General features: G+C 42.7%; 1 protein-coding gene across 2 annotated transcripts in view; it reads left to right on the forward strand.

Annotated features, from left to right (window-relative positions):
* LOC119457752 (uncharacterized PE-PGRS family protein PE_PGRS46-like) overlaps positions 1-17,697 on the forward strand; it is a 49,817-nt gene that overhangs the window by 22,373 nt on the left and 9,747 nt on the right. For both annotated transcript variants that reach the window (XM_049670357.1, XM_037719406.2), the window contains exons 8-11: positions 3,215-3,253; positions 11,790-11,849; positions 13,783-13,845; positions 16,491-16,547. In XM_049670357.1, coding sequence (XP_049526314.1) covers positions 3,215-3,253; positions 11,790-11,849; positions 13,783-13,845; positions 16,491-16,547 — 219 coding nt within the window. The remainder of the gene's footprint in view (positions 1-3,214; positions 3,254-11,789; positions 11,850-13,782; positions 13,846-16,490; positions 16,548-17,697) is intronic.

Below are 17,697 nucleotides of genomic sequence, written 5' to 3' on the forward strand. Positions count from 1 at the left end.
AACTGAGCGGCGAACGCACGGCGCATACAAAGGTCAGGGCCGTGTGGAGATCGCTTGCAAGATACGGTGCGCGCAACAACACCGGCAGCTCGTACCGGAGCAAAGTACATGCAAGAACCCATTTGTTGTAAGAGTAGAAGACCCCCCCCCCTCCCAGCTTACATAGCGCTGGGAAGGGGAGAGGGAGCGTTTTCCTCCTTTCACGTGGGAGATTGCGTCGCCAGTTCCCCTTGCGCGCGGTTGCAAGATACGCATTAGGTACCGCAGCACAGCGTCGCCCCCCCCTCCCTCCGTACCATACACCCACGGCCTTTCGCGCGACGGGAGTCGCGTTTGCTCTCCGCCGTACGTTAGCTCTCCGTGATAGCGCGCGTCCCCAGCGCACTTTCACTCGCACATACTGTGCGCGGCGAATATATTATCGCCCTTGGACTTTATACGGAACCTCACAGCGACGGCGACGGCAGAAATTCGCTTGAAGTGCCCGTATAATTGCTATATTGCAATAATAGAACGAATAGTGCAGTTTTCGCCACCGAATAAGCTGGGTAGCATCTGTGCTAAACTTAACAAAAGTGCAGAAAGCCAATAAAAAAAAAAAAGCTTCAGGTTAAGTGCGAAAAAAACTTTTATTTGATGCGTTACTAAAGCTTATATCAGCTGCCCGTGTCGTGTGGGAATGTCCACGATGGGCAGACGGGTCGTTGCACCAATGTTCGCTAAATAGAGCACTAGAGAAAAGTAGAACGCAAGGATAACTATTTTCATTTCGGGGCCTCTTCTGCATCATCTGAATAGGCCCCACTGTACACGAAGACTACTATGCGAGAAAAACATAAATCAGAAGAGAATTATACTCGAAGCCTGCGATATTAGAAAAGGGGGAAGTTATGTCTCAGTGAACTTTTTGTGACCGTCGGTGACGAAGAAACTAAAACCTTTCTGAGGATGCGCCAGCACGTGTAGCTAGGCCGCTAGTAATTCAGTCATGCTCACTGAAAAAACAAGCAAGAAACGACAACAATATTTGGGAAAAAGGAAAATCATTGTAAAGGAAGCATAATCGCAAGATTTAAATTCGGGTGACGTACACATGTGACAGGATAAGTGAATTATGTACAGGTGGTAGATTACAGTGGTCACATTATCTGCATTTGCGAGGTGACGTACGATGAGAATAAGCTTTGGGTGGCTACCGATTGCGTTCTTCTCTTCCACATCTGTGCTTTTCCGCTCTTCATACACCCATGCTCATTGTAATGTTCAGCTGCGTTATACGTAGTTGGGTATAGTTGCAAGTTAGCGCTCGTCCTGTTTACTTCCTCGTTCGTGTCGTATTTCGCATTGGCGGGCTCGTAACAAATACTTACCGACTAGCCCAGTTGTCAGTACTATTGTCTGCAATATGAGCAGTGCTCACCAGCCTTAGGCGTAGGGCAGCGATAATAAGTGCTATTGCTCTGTGCAGCATCCAACTGTTACGATGACGCCTTGTCAGTTTCACGCCCCTATAAAAATAATCGCAAAATTTATTTAAATGTCTGCGGACTATTCACTATAAGACTTACGAACGGTCAATTTAAATCCTGCTAACAGTCGGTACGTTTCTTTAAAACTGCTTAGTATTTACGTATTATCAACAATTCGCCATAAACATTTATATCAGACATGTTCATAGACTTACTTCAAGCTTCCTGCCAAGTGTCTACAAACATTTTTTAAGGTCTGCAAGTAAAAACATTCGAGTAGGAACATAATAAATTTGCTGTGAACGTCCCTATTAAAAATTTACTAGCAGTTTCTTTAGCCATGAGAGTTCCAGTTTTATAGTGATTCAGGGTACCACTATATCAACACTAGAGTGATCCAAGCTGCAGCTATTCAGTTAATTTCTTAGTACCCATTACGAAGAGCCATCTAGTACATATGCAAACGCGATCTGAACAGAGTATTTAATTAGTATTTATAATTTCAACACTCTGTGCAGCTGAAGGAACGTAATACAAAGAAGCCAGCCGAAAGACGTGTATGACAACTGGAAACGTTGTCATTTATTACATTTACCATTTATTACATTATGTAATCCCTCAAACTCGGGAACAGGAGAAATAGATCTGATGTTACGTAAAGCTAAAGCTTCAGTATTCTGGACGTTAGTTCGACCCTTGCTATACTAGATATATTTCTCGATGTAAGCTTGTTGCTGTGAAATGCTAGGCGTTCTATGTTGAAAGAAAGAAAAAACCAAGTAGTTCTTAACTGTGTATTGCCATTCGAGACTCAGAGCTGTGCTTTATACAAGTAAAATTCTCGTAGTTGTCAAATGCGTAATTTAGTGGAGGTAATTCTTTAAAAACCCCTTTGGAGAGCGCGCTGCTGTTGCGCCCGCAAGACGCATGAGAGGATGCTTATTTAACACATTTTATTATTTTACGCCACACTGTTGAAACGTGGAAAAAAAAACATAATTAGATATGTTGCTTTCTAATGCGAGGAACATTTTTAAATTCCCATATACACCATTAGACAAGTATAATGTGTTGAATAAATATTTCGGGCTAATTATTCCATTAAATACATCATAACAGGTGCTCCCGTGTGTGGAAGATTTGTGCTTACAGAACACGGTTGATCCCGTCCTCGGACTTTGTCGAATTATTTTTTAACTTGACCCATGTGAGCGGGGAGACACTGTATACTTACGCATTCCGCAGACCACCGTTCCGCAATGTGCTCCGAGAGGCGTTATTGCCAAGCAGGAGCACCACTAACTGGACGAACTTGCAGACTGAGCTAATACTTTTGCAGGATAGAGGGCAATAACCAGATTTAATATTTCCGCCTTAGCCCCTTTCATTTGTAACGTAACTGACCTGAAATGTTGTTTTGTTCCTAAACGGACCTGACGTTGGCGCTACTCAGACACATGTTAGTTTTCTTCGTTTAAAATTAAGGAATATTCCCTTTTCGATTGGCTATCACAAACGAGGTTCTCCCAAATATTTTTGTAAAATTTGGCTCCAACATTTTGTTATTCCAACATAACGCAGCGTTTGTTAGCATACCTCAAGAACGCGCGTTTATATGCTTAATTTAGCCTAGTACACAAGCATTCCAAGAATGTTTTTTTGTCATTCAGTGCAATATTCTCCCAGTTTATGAAGCTGTATAGGCCCACTATGTTTAACGCTGTTTTTTTTTTATATACTTGCAGGCGCTGCAATGATGATGGTACCGCAATTGGGAAACACCTGTAAGTGTACAGGACGTGAATGCAAATTCTGTGATACCCAACGGCTGCAAATATGACTACAGAATAGTTGGTTATATACTTGGCGGGTTATGTCGCAGGCATCTATACTTGAGTTTAACGCTATACTTTTTCACTTTTAAGCGCTGCACTTAGTTGCTGATCCTCCGTGAGCTACTCTGTAGTAGCTTAGAAGTAGCTTAGAACTTTCAGCTTTCCGATAAGAATAACGCTATAATTATTTCTTAGTCACACAAATAACTGCGAAAATTTCATATATACAAAATCTTGGCCGAACCTCATGTGCTTCGACTGTTATATGAGTACTGCAAGTGGATGGTTTTAGCAAATGTTGGTTGGACAATGTTGGGGCATTCATGAAAAGCAAAAGAAAAAAAAGTTGTCGCAGTTTCACCTGAAAGGCGAAGCATCAATTGCGATAGCAAATTTGTAGAGAGCTATACGGAGTAATGATAGTAGCTTTATCAGCTGTATAAACTTGGACATGCAGCAGCACCGGCAACACGCCGAACTGTTGTCGACGCTTTCGTCGTTTTGCCGCGTTCGCACAAAATGCGTGCGGCGTTGGTGATTGTAAAGGAGGAAAGAGACGCCTACTTCTGCAGCCCTTAAGGGAGCACGGCGCAGAACGCGCGTTTGTTCTCCGCCGTGGGTTCACTCCCCGTGAAAGCGCGCGTCCCTCGCGCCCTTTCACTCGCACATACAGCGTTCGGCGGCGCGCGGCGACGATTTCATCTCCATTGACGTCATACGGAACCTCACGGCGACGGCGACGGCAACGGCGACGGCGACGCCGACGGCAGAAATCTGCTTTGGAGTGTCCATATAATTGCTATCGCATAATTACGCGCCGAGCAATGCTAGAATTGCGTTGTTTTGTTCACTCACACCTATATCACTACGAACATAAAAGGTCGTGGTCGTTGAATCCGGCTGCGACTGTCACAATAAGACGGGAGCCTAATTAAAAAAACGATCGTGTTACGATCTACGGTGTTACGATCATGTACATTGATTCAAATGCGCGTTCAATAGCCTCAGGTGTCGAAAATTAATCCGGAGTCTCCTCTACGAAGTGCCTCAGAATCAAGTCGTATTTTTGGCACCAAAGATACTAGAACTTATTCTCCTTATTTTGTATATTTACAGAACTTCGTTTTTAACCTACAGTGACAGCCGACGATGAAATCACATTTCGTAGTTTGTGTGCGTCAAAAGTACAAAAAAGATTGCGAAATCAACAGTAGGATACAAGATGCCTCGGCTATATCGCTTCCCAGCTTTATCAAAGCTGGTGCGTGTTACTCAATTTACGGAGCATCGCTAAGTCTCCAATTTTATGTCCTGATGCTTATTGAATAATAAAAGATTAATTACAGACATTTGTAGCTACTCACTTCAACGCAAAGAAACTCGGATTGACACATAACCAAATTCATTTTAAAAAAAATGTTCCCGTTAAACCAGGTACACTATGTCTACGTCCCCAATCAATAAAAACCAAAACAACTCTTGTGGGCTTTAGAAGTGTCACGATTCCTTCAGAAATCGAGAAAAAGTTAAGAAAAAAGTGCCACGTGAGTGTGAGTGCACGCAATAGGCTTTGCGCCTTCAAATGTGTTCCAAACGAACGATCGCAGTTACACAGAGAAATATATACGAAATAGCCTCAAGATAGCAATAGATATAATGTAATTGTCTTGGTCTCCGGTTTTGAAAAGGCTTAAAAAAATGTCACAGTTTCGCCCTAAGGGCGAAGCAATGAATGCGATAGCAACACAGCAATGTCATACGAAGTAAGGTGAGCGGCTTTGGTAGCAATATGAATTGTAGTAAACATGAGCTGATTAAGTAAGCAGGTGTGCTGCGGCGTAAGTAGACCGACATGAAGAGAGACTCGATGACCACGAGAAGGCGCGTGTGAAACGGTGGTGTTGATGAGAAGCGCTTCCCGTGGGCAGCGCGCGTGCGAAGGGACACACCTGTAGCGCTGCACTGCCGATCCGGGCAGCATTACATGTGTAGCGTGCGTTGGAAAGTGTGGCCCAACTATTACTAACTGAATGAACAAGCGTGGTGTGAGCGCGCACAAACAAACATGAATAGATCACACTGAATGACTGCAGACAACGACTGTCAAAACGCTGGCAGCAAGCGCGTATATACGCCGCAGCAGCGGGCGAAGGTACGTGCGGTCTATCGCTACAACAGAAACTGAGCGGCGAACGCATAGTGCGTAAAGGTCAGAGCGGTGTGGAGATAAGAGACGGTGCGGCGAGCGACGAGCGCGGTTGTTGGCTGAGGAAAAGTGCGCCCCCCCCCCCCCCCCCCGCTCCCTCCGGCGCTGGCTTCCCGCTTCCTTGCTTGCGCGTGGGAGATTGAGTGCGTTCGCTCTCCGTGATAGCGCGCGTCCCAGCACGCTTCCGCTCGGGCATACGGCGCGCGGTGAAGATTTTATCTATACGGAACCTCACGGCGACGACGACGGCAGAAATCCGGTTGAAGTGTCCATATAATTGCTATCGCAATAAAAATTGTGTAGCTTGCACTGGAGGCGCAATGCTAAAGAGCTGATGGGCACCTCGCTAGTCCAGGAATTTGGGCTAGGCTAAGCCCGACGAAGTCATCCCAAGCATTTTCAAGAATTTATTGATTATTGACCGATTATCGATGAGCTATTGATAGGATTTCAATTGGATATCGCAAGGTATTGGCCACGTATTTTGGCTAGGCTAATCACTACCAAGTCAGCCGCCACATTTTTCGGAATTTATTCATTATTGATGGATTATCAATTAGCTATTGATTGTCTATGAATTGGCTATCGATGATTGAGTAATCCTAAGTAGTCCCAACCATGCTTAGCTAGACTTAACCAGGCTCAGCTTCACTAGTTCACAGGGGTATGTGCCATTGTGCTTGGACCCTTTCTGCAGTACCGCCAGGATCGGCCCATAATGTCTGTTCGCATGTTACGAACTAACGCTCGGCTTAAACAGCTCCGCTGTTAAAAGGCGGGCAGCATAGATAAGATATGATGAGACAGCAGTGGCACTGGATCGTACATTTTTTTGGCGCAAAACAGTTCTTTTTGTAGAAACTCTTCGCAGACGACAATTCGGTTCGAGGAATAGTGTGTGCAGTATAATCTGGTTTTAGTCGGTCATGTCGGCGGTAATGGAGAGCCAATGATATGCATGAGACGATTCTAGGTGAAAACGCGTCTTGCTTCGTCATGTGCCCAGATGTGAGTTTTGTCTAAACAAGAACAGCATTCCTCTCAGACTTTAACCCGGACCGTTTAAAAAATTTGATTGTGCGCAATAAGTTGCAAAATGCTGTGTAGAAAACGTTTTACCAACAATACTTTTTTCCAAATTGGTTAAGTATTAGATGAGGTAACGGGAATAAAATATCGCCTCGCCTTGCTGTCACAAGGTGAGCTTCACTGCCAATGTTGACGCCCTCGCTCTTTGCCTCGACTAGTGTCAGCAAACTGTCTTTGTTCCCTGCCTTCTCCCAAACCAGGGCCGAGGGACCGCGTCATTTTCACGTGATGAGAATTGAGGAATATGAAGAACGACAGTTAGGAAGAATTCCTTCACGAAAATTGTTGTTTGGTCAGCTTGGTTTACTTCTGATAATTTAAACCCTATAGGACAAACCAGTAGGGTAATTTACGCCGGTTAAAACAAAGAAAGTATACGCACATTAAATCGACATACAAGTGAACCGGCGCCTATGTGCATAGGCGGCGCAGAGGCTTTTGAATGCACGGTAATGAACCAAGTGTGGCTAAAATAGCACAGCAGCCTGCAATACTGCATCAGTCGTGGATTTGGGATGTTAGACCCGAATAATCATTATCATGATCCATCGAGTGCACTAAGTGCTCAGCGCATTCAGTGGGCATTCATATAGTCAGTGGACATAGAAGGAGCCTGATAAGACAGATGGGTAACGGTCGACGTCTTCATGCTATCCAGGTTTTTATCTTGCCTTATACCATGCCTGGTCACTACAACAGGAGCAACAGACCCAGACGAGACTACCGACCCACGACGATGCCATCTTGACGAGACCGGCTTTTCTTTGTATCACGGCGCTTTCTTTGTCGGAGTGCAACCCGTGTTCATCGGCTCAGCCGTATCACCAGGAACATCAAGCAGTCCTGTCTTAAAAGCGACCACACAGCCACGTCACGTCATTGGGCATGGAAGCAGCACGATAAGACACATGACTAACGATCGACGTCTTCATGTTATCCAGGTTAGTCAATCGCGTTCCCTTCATGCCGAGAAAACGTCTAATCGCTTTTTACTGCTGCTTCCGTGCCCACAATTGCTACGTGACATGTGAGGTGATTGCATAGAGGCGTTACGTATTTTACTGCTATGCTCGGGAGATATTGAGCTTAACACGGCGCCTACCCGCAAACAAACAGCAAAACGACAGTCCGATACAGCAGACGACGATGGCATGTCGTGCAGCCTTCGTTATGACGGAATTATGGCTGCGCTATGGCATATTACGACCAGCTGTGAGGCGTTAGCGGTGGCTGAAGCTAATATGGCGCAAGCTGTTGATGACATAAAAGCCAATCAAGAATGCTTAGGGCTGTCCAATATTTATGCGCGACTTGCTTCCCTTGAAACCAAAGTCAACGCTGTTGGTAACCTAGAACATGAACTGCAGCTAACGAACGAAACCATTAATGGCTTGACCCAACAACACAGTGAATTTTTTTCCAACATCAACGATCTAGAGGATAGATCTCGCAGAAATAATTTAATGCTTTATGGCGTCCTCGATGTTGATGAATCCTGGCAAGAAAAAAAAAGCGGTTCATTTACTGTCCTCAAATATTGGTTCCGAATTTAGACTTGACACGATAGAACGAGCGCACCGTCTTGGTGGCTCCTTGGTTTAAGATAAGTGCCAACCTTATAATAATGAAGTTTTGGAATTTCGAAGCGAAAGATTGTGTGACGGCAGATCGTGCGAGGCTCAAAAGTAACTAAATTTCAGTTTCTGATGACTACTGTGCAGCCACCAGGCTCGCTCGCAAGAGGCTAACTGCGTTCGCGAAATCGTTGCCTGGACCGCCAATTATTAAGCTTCGCTACTATAAGCTCGCCGTCAGTCAAAAGCAGTATGTTGATGACCCCAACACAGATACTGTTTGTGAGCTTCATCGTTCTCTTTCCGATAGCGCGTCTCATGACTCGAAAGCGTGCGTGCCGCCTGGTGTATCCGAAACTGCTGGTGCATGCGCGGTGGGCAACAGTTTGGGTTCAAATCAGGCGAATCACGTTTCTTAACAATCAGGGAGGGTAGTGGTTATCGACGCCCTCTATTTGTCCTCTACACTAACATACGGAGTGTTTTAGGCAAAAGGGACAATGTCAGCTCCGCTTTCAACACGTGCGATGGCTGACCCGGTAGCACTTACCGAGACATGGTGAAATGCTCGTGTGAGTGACGGAAAAATTTTTACTCATACCAAGCCTTTCAGTGTCGGTCGTTGTGACAGGGATTGAAGACAAGGGGGAGGAACATCGCTCACCGTTTCTGCCAGCCTAACATCGCTACGCATTTTTATCGCATTTAATATCGAATCTGTATCGTGCGATGTTATTGTGAACAATAAAACACACATTATCAGAGTGTGCTACCGTCCACCTCATGCAGACATTTCGTTCGTGAATGAGTTGCACGACGCAATTAACTCTGCCCTGATTCGATACTCATCATCCCCAGTAACTCTTCTAGGCAACTTCAATTATCTGACAATAAACTGGACATCGGCACCACCGTGTGACGCACCGTATTATTCGCATTGCCAAGCGTTTCTTGACCCTTGCTCTCTTTTCAATTTTACTCAAATAGTTGATGGCCGCACACGCGTTGTCGGCAGTTCTGCAAAGCTTCTTGACCTAATTTTTACCACTAACCCCAAGATGATAGGAACGATAACTTTCATGCCTGGACTGAGCGATCCCTCTTTCTTTCAATTTGATCGATGCTTTTTTACATCCACAGCTACGAAAAAACGGAAGATTATATTTGACTACAATAAGGCAAACTTTGAAAGTATCAATAGTGAACTTTCGTTTTTTCTTGATAACTATCGTCTTGGTTTTGAATATCGTTCAGTCCAAGAGAACTGGGACCTGTTTGCAAACCAACATTTAAATCTTACAAATGCCTATATTCCCCCAACATAATACCAACAAATATACGTTGGCAATGGTTAGACTCATATATAAATCTACTTTCTAACAGGAAAAAAGTGCTTATTTCAGACCGCCCAATTGCGACAAACCAAGCAAAGCTCTCATGCATGCACTATCGCGTCTAACACCTACAGTCACGCTGTCACTTCTGCAAAATCTAAGGTCCTGGAAAACACGCTCCCGTCCATGCTTATCAGTAACCCTCGAAAATTTTGGAACATCGTAACTAATACTCACAGTAACAGAGAGATTTCTTTGGTTGGCCAGAACTGTGCCTAGTAAAGAGTGGGCATCCATTTTGAACGTGTTCAGTCTGAAGTTCTCATCCACAAGCAATATTTCATTACTGTCATATCCGTTCTCTGACTTCGTCAGTACGAAGCCAATAGCAATAGATGTAGCCGGGATTCTAAAGCTCATTGACACACTGAAACCCTCATGTTCCGCTGGCGCTTACTGTATAATTGCAAGATTCCTCAAAGAAACAAAGATGAATTCTTCTATTTTTCCGTCTAAATATTTCAAAAAATTAATAAATTCTGGTATTCTTTCCGAGCATTGAAAGCAGGCGAAAGTGATAAATACGGTAATAAGCATTCAACCCTTAATTATCGCCCCATTTATCTTACCAGCATACTATGCAAAAATTCTTGAGCATGTCTTCTGCTCATAACTTGCTAACTTACTTGATTCAAACTCTTTTTCTTTAATTGGGCACAACATGGTTTTAGGAAGTCGTACTCTTGCGAGAATCCCTTACTCTGTTTTACTCACTCCTTGCTCACTCTTATTGACAATCGTTCTTTAGCTGATTGCATCTTCCTAGAATGTTTTAAAGCATTTGATACTATAACCCTGCATCGCGGCCTTCTTGAAAGCAGGTGCCTCAATATTGACGTAAATCTCAGATGGTTAGAATTCTTTCTAAAGAGATGGCCGCAGTACGTGTTCGTTAACAATCGCAACTAATCGTTAACATCTGTCGTGTCAGGTGTAGCACAGGGATTGATTTTGGGCTCTCTTCTCTTCTTAGTTTATATTAATGACCTCCCTAACTGTTTGACTTTCCCTATCCTCTTATTCCCCGACGACTGCGTTGTTTGTCGCGAAATAGCTCATCCTACTGATGTTTCTTCTTTACAACCTGACCTAAATACTATATTTAAATGGTGTAATACCTGTGCCATGAATTTAAATGTTAAAAAATGTAAAATTATGCGAGTATCGCGGAATAATGTCACAGCTCCTGCTTGCTGTGAATTAAACAATACTCCTCTAGACCCCATTACTTTTTATAAATGATTAGGTGTATATATCACTAATGATCTTAGCTAGAAGCATCACATCGATTACCTAATTAACAACAGTTGTCGCTTGCTTGGTTACCTGCGCCGAAATTTTTCTAAACCATCTGTTTCTGCTGAACAGACTATGTACAAGACATTAGTACGTTCAAAATTAGAATATGCTTCTGCAATTTGGGAGCCCCCTTTCACGAACTTAACATCCTCACTCGAGATAGTTCAGGAATAATTCGGTGCGTTTCATTTTTGCCAATTACAACCGTACTGGCAGCACAAATTACTATAGCTATCATGACCATCTCTTGAGTTCCGTAGGAAAGGATCTCGCCTTAGCCTTTTCCACAAAATTTATCATCATGACCAATTGAAGCATGCTTTCATTTCGCAACAGTCTTATCGCTCGTCCCGCATCGACCATCCTTACAGAGTAAAATTCATCAGTTGTAAAACCAATTGGGGGGGGGGGGGGGGGGGGGCTTTTTTTATTCTTTTCTGCCACGTACATCGACAGAGTGGAACCGCCTTCCGCCCGATGTAGCATTAATACCAGATCACGACTCATTTCATTCATCTCTTGTGCCATATCTCGAAGCTAATCCCTGATATTTTTTAATAGCCAGTTATCAGATTTTCAGTGCGTGGTGTTCTGTATATTTGTTTCTCCGCTTGTGGTTGTTGCTTCAGCTACTGTGTAGCATTGCTGCTTATCGCGGCTTATTAGTTATTAATTGAATTGCTTCTACTTCAACATGTATTTCGCTCATTATTTCGCTCTTGTAGTTGGCTTTCTGTAGTGAATTTTGATTCATTAGTGTTGATTTTGCTTGTTAATTCACTCTATATGTTATGCACCACTCCCCCCTGTAAAGCGTATGCGCTTGAGGCTAATAAAATGAAATGAAATGAAAGTGCACAGCGCATTCAGTCTAAAATCTCTTAGTAGGCCGTATGCATCACAGCCTCATTTTCGTTTTTTAGTAGGCGGAGCTGCAACCAGCATCACGAACACGGTTTTGACTAGCCAAAGTGGAAGTAGGAGTAAGTATGTACTCTTCTTTTCAAAGCAGGATGATATGTTGCAAATGTTGGTGACTGTTTGCGGGTGTGTTTTACCGACGCGAATTACCGACGAATGTGAGATGCTATTATATTGTCGTGCTGTATATTCGCTCAATGAGTGCGACGTTCATTTGCTGCAGTCATGTGGCGCTAACCCCACTTCTTAAATGTCACTGCACATTTATTTGTAGAGCTGTAATGCGCTCCGTTTCTGCGAGCGCCATTGTGCATTTCATTTTCTTTATCGGGAATGTGACTTCAGGTAAAATAGATGACAGTGTTACAAAATATAGCGCAGTATATTTGAAGGTGACCGCATGTATGTTTTGCGGGAGATTTAGCCGTGATCGCCCGCTCAACTTCGCACGCTTTCACTCACATATACAGCACACGGCACGCGGCGAAGATTTTATCGCCCGTGTACTTTATACGGAACCTGACGGCGACGGCGACGCCGACGGCAGAAATGCACCTGAGTGATCATGCAATTGCTATCGCAATAAAGTATATTTTAGAGGGCAGTAATAACACAAATTTTATATGTAGTTTAATGAAAAATGTTCATTATAATAACACTGCACTGCTGGCAATCAGAAAATGAATGAAACGAAAAGAAATAAACAAAATAACTTTACAGCAATTTCATACAGCTGATGAAAATTTTAATGTTCTCGCTTAAGTGACCTGTTAAAGTATTTTTTTTTCTCGAAACTGCTGCTTTCTGTTAAGTGCACAACTACTGGGAAAAGCTTCACAATACTCTCGGATTCGGGCAGTAAATTTCCTTATATGCGCAAAATACATTATCAATAATGTGGAATATTGCAAACATCCTCACGGCATAATAATTGGACTAAAATTGTCAGCCATCAAATTGCAATAAAAGTAACTCGCTTCTGAACAGCTCACGACTGCCAGAGATGAGTTTGTGGGCCTCCATCACCCAAATTAAAATTCTGTCATCAGACCCTCTGTAGCAGCATCGCAATAACCGTCTGTGGGCTCAAGGACAATTGTGTAACGATGATATCGTAGTGAGAGCCCAGCTGCTGGAGCACTGCAATTCTTCCAATAACAACATACGCCCCTCTGCACGCTTGTTAAGAACTGCAGCCTCATGAACGCGAAATAAACTACTACGAAAGTGTGACTTTTCCCTTTCGCCCACGTTGTAATCCGCAAAGGCGTCAAGGCTCTTGAAAGTCCTCATGCATGCAGTGCTCATGATTCACCTTAACGCATCTTCAATTGCCATGACAAGGAAGGAGTGCAACGTAATTTTACAGCTGTGTGTATCGGCACAATCCTTTTTGTCATCCTTTAACGTAGCCCACGCCATAGCTGACAAACACGAGAAGCATGCCGCGAGAAGCAGTGTATGGTGCTGATAAAATATAGACTACAATGAACGCAGGTAACAATTTTTAAAGATGCTGTGAGTCGAAAACCTTTTAGGCATAGTTTGGTGGATAATTTTGGTCACTAGCCTACCACCCTCACATATATTTCAAGCATAGACAGAAAGAGCGGGTGGAATTCGGGTTTAGTTATGTCACATAAGTAAAAATGTGTCTGATGTGGTCACCAGAACGCAGTAATGGTTGATTTCCCACCTTTGGGCATTAAGTTAGGAATCAGCATCTTGAGCACACGCTAGAAAATTTATTTTCTGAACCATTTCTCTGGCATAGCCGTTTAAATTATCAGGTGGACGCGGAAACCACGCAATAGCAACTCTAAATCCTGTTAAAGCAGCGCTCAGTACCCTCGACACACACAGTGCGCGACGTTTGTCTGGATTTGTACCGTATGAAGCTTTGATAATGAATAATGGTTTCTTTTTTTTGGCTCAAGGGTCAGGGATGGCCAAAGCGCACCAGTTTGATGTTTTGTAACCGCACCCCTTTTATAGGCTCTGGAAAAGAGGATGCTGGCACAGATAGCGGATCGGATTCAGAGGACACAGAAAACGAAGGTGAGTATTAGTGCAGCCTGCACTTAACCACGAGCATTATTGGAGCACACGAAACCTATACTGAGTAGAGATGACATCGACACCCAAGAGATTGGGTGAAATGCACAACCCCCACGGAGGTAACAGCATGAACGTTGTCCTCGAAAAAGTTTAGCATTGGTTCATGGCGGTTTTCGAGGATTGCAATAATCGGGTTTGTTATTGGCTGACAACTTGTTTGTTCTAAAGGTATAAGTTTAGAGCACGCTCACCTGCTTCTACATGAGTATTCTGGGTTCATCGCGATCATTTCTCATACCATTCGAAATAAGTGCTGTCTGATGCTGATGCACTTATAAATGGAGTAATACAACCAAAATACAGGAGGGCCAATGATAGCAAAATATATGCTTCCCAGATCATGCTTAATTCAGGGGGTGCATGAGGTTTATAACAGAGTGCATTATACACATTCATAAATGCAATAAATACTTTAAAAGTTCTCTTTGGCTTTCAATTCTCCAGTTTGCATTTTCCTTGTGTGCGATTGTACATTGTTGTCAAGAAAGCTTCCTAATGTTACCACCGCTCCAAATTTTTTTGCTATCTTTGACGGCTGTTTTTTGCCCAGGCGCTACATTTTTCTATATCGGCGACGGACTGCTCTTTCGCGCATTCTCCACCGCATAAATTCTGCCGCTATTTCTGTTTTGCGATATAAAATTATGCTGCTGAAATGAAGAGGCTGCATTAAAAATATCACAACGGCCAACATTTTGTTATTTCTCTGCAAGAGATGGCAAATTTATTTTATACAGATGACGAACGCCTGGAATTTTGCGACAGGTTATAGTTGTAATAGTGCACGCTGTGAGAATACGCTCGGTTGGCCTGTCAGCACGAATTGTCGCAGCTTGAATAGGAAGCCCAATAAAAGGCTGTGCTAAAAAATGAAGCAGTACATGCTCACTCAACTGAAAGCATGACTACGAGACAACGTCAATTAGGTTCTGCTCGTTTCTTTAAGTAATATGCGTAATATTATTCGTGAACTTGTCGGAATTGGCGAAACTCATTTCCGTTTCATGTCTCTTCTTCGTCTTTGTAGTTTGCGCTGCAGTAGTTATGGAAATGGTAGCTTTTATGTGTACCTTTAATGGAGACAAGGGATACGATTGGAATGTAAAATTAATGTCATGAAGAAGAGGTAGATATTGCATTTAACTTGAAGCAGTCAAAATATCACAATTTCATCATGTGCTTGCAATTCCTTCTGCAAATCAAATTGAGGAATATTGCACATTTCGTGTATGAAATTGAGAATGAAATGGCGCAATGAAAAAAAAATGTGTAGTATTTCATGCGTCAAGGATTTCTTACTTGAGGAACTTCTATGGAGTTGCTAATAGCAGCACACACACGTACATAGTTATGATCTTTTATTTTGAGAACTTTGCGTAACTTCAACATTTAAACAGTTTAGGAGCACTCAACTTTCCCTTTGCACATATAAGATGCACGAAAAGTTGACCGATGTATGACACAAAAAAGCAAGGGCTAATGCGGTAGTCAAATATAAAACATTCAATAATACCTCTTTTATTGAGGGATTTCAGGGCTCCAGTTTATCTAGCTTATCTTAAATTTTGCTCTTCAAAAACATACCCGCCTTGTATCTGCCATATCTATTAATTCAGTTAATATAGAATACCTTGTGAATAATAAATACCTTATAGCGTTATTAAATATGAAAATTGCAGGGTACGTAGGCGAGTTTTTTTTTTAAAGGTCGTAACCACTTGACGCTCTCAGAAAACGCGTACTTGGAAACATACCGCGAGCTCGAGATAAGCATTTCACATGTTTTGGTACCTAAATCAATTGATTGCAAAAATTAATGCTAGTGTACGAAAGAAAGTACAAGCACTTTATACGTTACGTGACGTACTGCCACAAAGATTCCGTTATTTATTGAGATTCACCTCGATTAAGCCGTATGCTGCTGGCTGCAAGGAGTTGTTCGTCCGGCCAAGCAATCTACTATGCAACAGTCATTGAGCCATGGCTGCAATCGACTGAAACAGGCTGACCTCCTAAATTATGAAGTGATTCTTGTCACAAAACGCTTTCTTTGAGAGTGCGAAAAACTGGCGGGAATAGATTATTCGAAAATTTCGAAATGTCTCATTCAAAGTGAATCTTATTTTTGAGTGCAGTGGACATTCAATCAGTCAGTTGTAAATGAGCCCCCAGCTGAATACAATAAAGAAAACTAGGCGGGAAGTGGAGCAGTAGATAAATGCAAAACAGAGAAAGAGGAAAGAAGAAATGTGAGTGTACTGTGTACTGTACATTAGCGCGAACCGTGTGCTATGCAGAGTATTTGGTGAGCCATACGAGCAAAACTAACTTCCTAAGTATGTAAAGTAAAGCGACCATCCTGGTTTTTAGCATGGTGCACGTTTGTTCACTGGTTCACACAACTTAAAAGCATTGGCTTTCAACGTTACTCGCTTTGGTAACTCGCGTGTATATATGCACCGTAGTCCAATCAATGAACGTAAAGGAGCTATTTCTATGACTAGTGTGCGCTCATCAACGTGAATTGCCACTTACTTTTGTGAATTCATCGCACAAAAGCTTCATGCCTGCTCATTGATCCACAGGTGGTGATGACAAGGATACCAAAGACCAGAAGAATTCTAAAGAGGACCAGAAACCAGGTATGTATCCCTTGTCACATGTGTAGAACGCTTCAAGCAGAAAGTGATATGTAGGCTGAGCGATACACAAATGGAATTATTGAATTATAGGAGAGAGCCAGCCATTCTTGATTGGCGCACTGCTTTCTTGTTTGTGCTTCTATTGTTTTGTCCTTAACCCTAACCTTACAGTAGTTTTCGGAACGATGTCCATTATCACAGTTATTTAGCAACAGGCATTTACTGCCCTAAATGATCATAAAATATAACAAATATTAGTATTTTCTCTAAGCGACGAGAATGTGAAGGATAAGCAATGTGGTGTGTAAAATATACATGTATTGCATTATTCTGTAAGAGCACCAACAATCTTCGTAGCAGTGGCGCGAGGTATTCTCCTATAGCAAATATAACGAGACCCTTCGGCTGAGGTTTATTTGTGTTTTAACCTGCTAATTTCAGCATCTTCATCGATACTATACTTTGTGAACCCAAAAATGACAGCTACTACATCCAAGCCAAGTTTTGTTGTTGTTAAGGTTCAAGAGCGCTGCTGACCTGTAAAATATGAGCATGCAACATTTTACAGCTGTTTCCATTTGTAGAGTTTGGACACGACGTTACAATCTCTTGCGAGTTATTAAGACACAGGCCTATCCGCAATTTGGGTGAGGTGTTTCTTGATAATTGTGTAGCAGGTTAGTTTGCTTGGGAATACAGAAAAAAGCGACAAATTGTTTTTACGGACAGTGCCTTTTCTGTTGATGCAGCTGCATCAATAGAAACAAGCGGAGAGCGAATTTTCCGTCAGAAAAGAAAGGAATTAATGCGTGACGCAGCCTTCTGCGACACTACAGTTAAAGAGATTTATTACTCCTATTCGTAAGCATGCGAAATGGTGTATTGCTTGTGTGCAATGACATATACTAATCTAATGAAGGCCAAATGCGGGGTAAAATGGTCTTTTCTCGCAGGATATCCAAGTCATGTATAAAAATAATCAGCCATCTATTAAAATTTAGGGGTGCTTTTTTCGAAGCTCGGGGCTCCGACGTCTACTGCGCTGGAATGTTTTCGTGAGGCTTAACTTGTACCTGCATACGCTTATTGCATTCTTGGGCGAATTCAATTAAAAATTATGACGTTGTTTCTTTCTTTAGAGGTTGTAACA

Source organism: Dermacentor silvarum, chromosome 7, assembly GCF_013339745.2.
Source record: "Dermacentor silvarum isolate Dsil-2018 chromosome 7, BIME_Dsil_1.4, whole genome shotgun sequence".
Taxonomy (NCBI): Eukaryota; Metazoa; Arthropoda; class Arachnida; order Ixodida; family Ixodidae; genus Dermacentor; species Dermacentor silvarum.